Raw genomic sequence first — 5,118 nt, 5'->3', positions numbered from 1 at the left:
GGGCGGCATCCGCGCGTCCTCAGAGCCCGCCGGCACCTCCAAGCTGCAGCCTGCAGACTTCTCCCGCACACGCCTCGCAAAAAGCGTGCTCTGGGGACCCTGGGACTCACGTCCAGACCTGCAAACCAGAGAGGAATCGCTCCCTCAGCCTTCTGGAATAGCGCTCGGGGCTGGCGGCATGAGTCCAGCGAGGCGCGGGGGCATCCCCTGCCTTTTCCCCTTGCAGCTCTTCAGCCTTTGCTGGGTGCTCTCCGTGGCCCAGAGCAAGACAGTGCGATACAGCACCTTCGAGGAGGATGCCCCCGGAACGGTCATCGGGACCCTGGCTGAAGACCTGCATATGAAAGTGTCCGGAGACACAAGCTTCCGCTTGATGAAGCAGTTCAACAGCTCGCTGATCCGAGTGCGCGAGGGCGACGGGCAGCTGACCGTCGGAGACGCGGGCCTGGACCGCGAGCGGCTGTGCGGCCAGGCCCCGCAGTGCGTGCTGGCCTTCGACGTGGTCAGCTTCTCGCAGGAGCAGTTCCGGCTGGTGCACGTGGAAGTGGAGGTGAGGGACGTCAATGACCACGCGCCGCGCTTTCCCCGGGCCCAGATCCCCGTGGAGGTGTCCGAGGGCGCGGCCGTGGGCACGCGCATACCCTTAGAGGTGCCGGTGGACGAGGACGTGGGCGCCAATGGGCTGCAGAGCGTGCGCCTGGCCGAGCCGCACAGCCCCTTCCGCGTGGAGCTGCAGACGCGCGCGGACGGTGCCCAGTGCGCCGACCTGGTGCTGCTGCAGGAGCTGGACCGCGAGAGCCAGGCCGCCTACAACCTGGAGCTGGTGGCCCAGGACGGAGGCCGCCCGCCGCGCTCCGCCACGGCCGCCCTTAGTGTGCGCGTGCTGGACGCGAACGACCACAGCCCGGCCTTCCCGCAGGGCGCCGTGGCCGAGGTGGAGCTGGCGGAGGACGCGCCCGTGGGCTCGCTACTTCTCGACCTGGACGCGGCGGACCCCGACGAGGGCCCCAACGGCGACGTGGTGCTCACTTTCGGCTCCCGTACCCCGCCCGAGGCGCGCCGCCTCTTCCGCCTCGACCCGCGCTCGGGCCGCCTCACCCTGGCCGGGCCCGTGGACTACGAGCGCCAGGACACTTACGAGCTGGACGTGCGGGCGCAGGACCGCGGCCCCGGGCCCCGCGCCGCCACCTGCAAGGTCATCGTGCGCATCAGCGACGTCAATGACAACGCACCGGACATCGCCATCACCCCGCTGGCCGCCCCGGGCGCGCCTGTCGCCTCGCCCTTGGCCGCCGCCGCCGCTGCTCTCGGGGGTGCGGACGCGACCTCGTCGACCGGGCCCGGGACGCCAGAGGCCGGAGCCATCTCGCTGGTGCCAGAGGGGGCGGCACGCGAGAGCCTGGTGGCGCTGGTCAGCACCTCGGACAGGGACTCGGGAGCCAACGGGCAGGTGCGCTGCGCCCTCTATGGGCACGAGCACTTCCGGCTGCAGCCGGCCTACGCGGGCAGCTACCTGGTGGTGACCGCGGGGTCGCTGGACCGCGAGCGCATCGCCGAGTACAACCTGACGCTGGTGGCCGAGGACCGCGGCGCGCCCCCGCTGCGCACCGTACGGCCCTACCTGGTGCGGGTGAGCGACGAGAACGACAACGAGCCGCTCTTCACGCGGCCGGTCTACGAGGTGTCGGTGCGTGAGAACAACCCGCCCGGGGCCTACTTGGCCACGGTGGCCGCCAGGGACCCCGACCTGGGCCGCAACGGCCAGGTCACCTACCGGCTGCTGGAGGCCGAGGTGGGCCGCGCTGGGGGCGCCGTGTCCACCTATGTCTCGGTGGACCCGGCTACCGGGGCCATCTACGCGCTGCGCAGCTTCGACTATGAGACGCTTCGCCAGCTCGACGTGCGCATCCAGGCGAGCGACGGCGGCTCCCCTCAGCTCTCCAGCAGTGCCCTGGTGCAAGTGCGGGTGCTTGACCAGAACGACCACGCACCGGTCCTGGTGCACCCGGCACCGGCCAACGGCTCCCTGGAAGTGGCGGTCCCCGGGCGCACGGCAAGGGACACGGCCGTGGCGCGCGTGCAGGCCCGGGACGCAGACGAGGGTGCCAACGGGGAGCTGGCATTCGACCTGCTACAGCAGGAGCCGCGAGAAGCCTTCGCCATCGGCAGCCGAACGGGGGAGATCGTGCTCACCGGCGACCTATCTCAGGAGCCGCCTGGCCGAGTATTCCGGGCGTTGCTGGTCATATCCGACGGCGGCCGGCCCCCGCTCTCCACCACCGCCACTGTCAGCTTCGTGGTGACAGCAGGCGGCGGGCGCGGGCTGGTGTCGCCAGCCAGTGCAGCGAACGCGGAGCGCTCTCGCCCTCCCGGCTCTCGGCTCGCGACGTCGGGGCCGGCGCTACAGTGGGACACGCCGCTGATCGTCATCATCGTGCTGGCCGGGAGCTGCACGCTGCTTCTGGCCGCCATCATCGCCATCGCCACCACCTGCAACCGCCGCAAGAAGGAGGTGCGCAAAGGGGGGCCCCGCCGGGAAGAGCGGCCCGGGGCGGCGGGCGGCGGAGCCTCGGCTCCCGGCTCCCCGGAGGAGGCCGCCCGGGGAGCCGGGCCCAGGCCCAACATGTTCGACGTGCTCACCTTCCCTGGCAGCGGCAAAGCGCCCTTTGGCAGCCCCGCGGCCGACGCGCCCCCGCCCGCGGTCGCCGCGGCCGAAGTGCCGGGCTCGGAGGGCGGCAGTGCCACCGGGGAAAGCTCCTGTCACTTCGAGGGGCAGCAGCGGCTCCGAGGCGCGCACGCCGAGGTGAGGCCTTCCTTCGGCTGGGCGCCCCGCTCGGTGCTCCGCGGACAGGCTGGGGGAAGGGACTGGAGGGGTCTGGGTATGCGTGCGTGGGAGAGGCCTAACCTGTCGCACTTGTGTTTTTGTTTCTTGTCCAACCCTCACCCCTGCTTGCTTTCCCCATTCCCTGCTGCAGCCCTACGGCGCCTCCCCTGGTTTCGGAAAGGAGCCGGCGCCCCCTGTGGCTGTCTGGAAAGGACATTCTTTCAACACCATCTCCGGCCGAGAAGCGGAGAAGTTCAGCGGCAAAGACAGCGGCAAAGGGGACAGTGATTTCAACGATAGCGATTCCGACATCAGCGGGGACGCTCTGAAGAAGGATCTCATCAACCACATGCAGAGTGGTGAGGACTCCTCTTTCCTGCCAAATTCAGCCTTCCTTCTCTCCCTCCGTTTCTGCAACAGCCTCTCCTCTCAATCTCCATTCCCAGACCCCCTCCCTCTTTCTCACTTTTTTCTGTCCTTGAGTTCCGGATTCCGGCCTGCCTCAAACACGAATTTCAAAATGCCAAGTCGAGGCAGCTCCACCACCTAAAATAAACCAGACTCCCATCCTGTTAGGCTGCTATCTGAGAAGAGAAATTCTGCTTATCAATTTTTTTTTTTTTTTTGCTTCCAGCTAAAGCTGAGCCAACTTCGTATTAAAGTGGCTTTGTAGGAACCAATATTCATTTCAAATCTGGAATTCAGGGCGTTCATCTTCTTACACGCTTTCCTTTTCAGCCGCCCTGACCCTGTCTGACACTTTGAAGATGGAGGCACAGTGTGTGTAATCTCAGTAATCATCATACCCTCTCCCTTTCTCTTTTATGTTAGGACTGTGGGCGTGCACCGCGGAGTGTAAGATCCTGGGCCACTCTGACCGCTGCTGGAGCCCCTCCTGCGCTGGAGGGCCCAGCACACATGCTTCCACTCACCCCCCAGCCCAGATGTCGACCTTCTGTAAGAGCACGTCCCTGCCCCGGGATCCTCTGCGTAGGGACAATTACTACCAGGCCCAGCTGCCCAAGACAGTGGGGCTGCAGAGCGTCTATGAGAAAGTGCTACACAGAGACTATGACAGGACAGTCACTCTACTCTCCCCTCCTCGTCCAGGGAGGCTCCCCGACTTGCAGGAGATTGGGGTACCCCTCTATCAGTCCTCCCCTGGCAGGTACCTGTCCCCAAAGAAGGAAGACAATGAAAATGTGTAATCCCATGCTGCATGTTGTCACACATATACAGGTCACTCCAAGAAGCCCCTAAGTTATTGACCGGTTTCAGTGTTGTATATAGAAATATGCAAGATGTGCCTTAAAATGAAGTTGTTGGAAGCTATTTCCAATCACATTGGTACTGTTTGGTATTTGCAAACAAAAATGTAGTTAATGTAATTTTTATGAAATGTGTGCAGTATTTAATTCTTATCATCCTATTGACTTTAATTTCCCTTGTGGCTTGCCATTTTCTTAGTGTTTTTAACCTGTACATGGTGTAATGTAATGTTTGTATATAATGAAATTTTGTTATATTTTTATATAATAAAAGCTAAAGTGGAAGTTATTGCCAAAGGAACTGTCTGTAAGACAAAAAAACAAAACATGTTGGAATTATTTAATGGAAATTTATCTTTTACCCGAAACAACCTAGTGTTTGAGAAGTTTTGCCTTGCCAAGTATAACTTGTATATCTTGAGTCTGTGGTAGATTTCAAGTTCACTGTTATTTAATTACATTTGGTTTTCTGTAAACCATGTCACTTACAAGCAGAGTAATAAAGGATTTGTCATGTGTTTGAAGAATCTGCTAATTGCTTTTTGTGAACTTACCGACAGTCAGGCATTCACAAAAAATCTGAGTACCAGAATTAAACCTTCTTTCAAGTGCTAATTATTTGGGCATTATTAATGTTCACAACAACAGTAAACCTGTGGGATTTCAAGTATTGGAGTCTCATCCAAGCATTAAAAATATTTGTTGCTTTTGTAAAACATATGCATCTCCATATACATCAGGCACTCTATAAAATTCCTGCCCTCATTTATTTACTCAACAAGTATTTGTGGAGCATCTACCAAAAAGTGGAGGAAAGCTGAGTTTGGACTGTTCATTCACTAATTAAACAAACATCTGTAAAGCATTTCCTAACTGCAGTAACTCCTCTAGGGTCTGGGGTTTAAGGTTAAGAAGATATAGTCCCAAGAAGCTCTTACCTTAAATATTAAGGATTTTAATATCAAAAAGAGACTCAAACTTATGGGTGAAAAGACATGATGCTTGAGATGTGTTTTAAAATATTCT

General features: G+C 59.3%; 1 protein-coding gene across 2 annotated transcripts; it reads left to right on the top strand.

Annotated features, from left to right (window-relative positions):
- PCDH8 (protocadherin 8) lies at nucleotides 1-4,619 on the top strand. Of its 2 annotated transcripts, none has more exons than XM_007118756.3 (3): nucleotides 1-2,803; nucleotides 2,976-3,183; nucleotides 3,656-4,619. In XM_007118756.3, exons 1-3 carry the CDS (start codon nucleotides 179-181, stop codon nucleotides 4,030-4,032), a joined length of 3,210 nt encoding a protein of 1,069 aa, XP_007118818.2. In that variant the 5' UTR covers nucleotides 1-178; the 3' UTR covers nucleotides 4,033-4,619. The 2 variants fall into 2 exon arrangements, with proteins under 2 accessions (XP_007118818.2, XP_023981796.1); XM_024126028.2 differs by having other exon boundaries at nucleotides 1-2,512; nucleotides 3,656-4,351.
- Nucleotides 4,620-5,118: the final 499 nt, after the last annotated feature.

The sequence above is a fragment of the Physeter macrocephalus genome, chromosome 13, assembly GCF_002837175.3.
Source record: "Physeter macrocephalus isolate SW-GA chromosome 13, ASM283717v5, whole genome shotgun sequence".
NCBI classification, from domain to species: domain Eukaryota; kingdom Metazoa; phylum Chordata; class Mammalia; order Artiodactyla; family Physeteridae; genus Physeter; species Physeter macrocephalus.
The sequence above is the reverse complement of the archived record's forward strand: the minus strand, read 5'-3'. Positions and strand labels throughout refer to the sequence as shown.

Bases quoted from the DNA above. Each gene is read 5' to 3' on its own strand.
- PCDH8 (XM_007118756.3), top strand. From the start codon at position 179: ATGAGTCCAGCGAGGCGCGGGGGCATCCCCTGCCTTTTCCCCTTGCAG. The intron at 2,804-2,975 runs GTGAGGCCTTCC...TCCCTGCTGCAG, and splicing joins TCCGAGGCGCGCACGCCGAG to CCCTACGGCGCCTCCCCTGG. The intron at 3,184-3,655 runs GTGAGGACTCCT...CTTTTATGTTAG, and splicing joins CATCAACCACATGCAGAGTG to GACTGTGGGCGTGCACCGCG.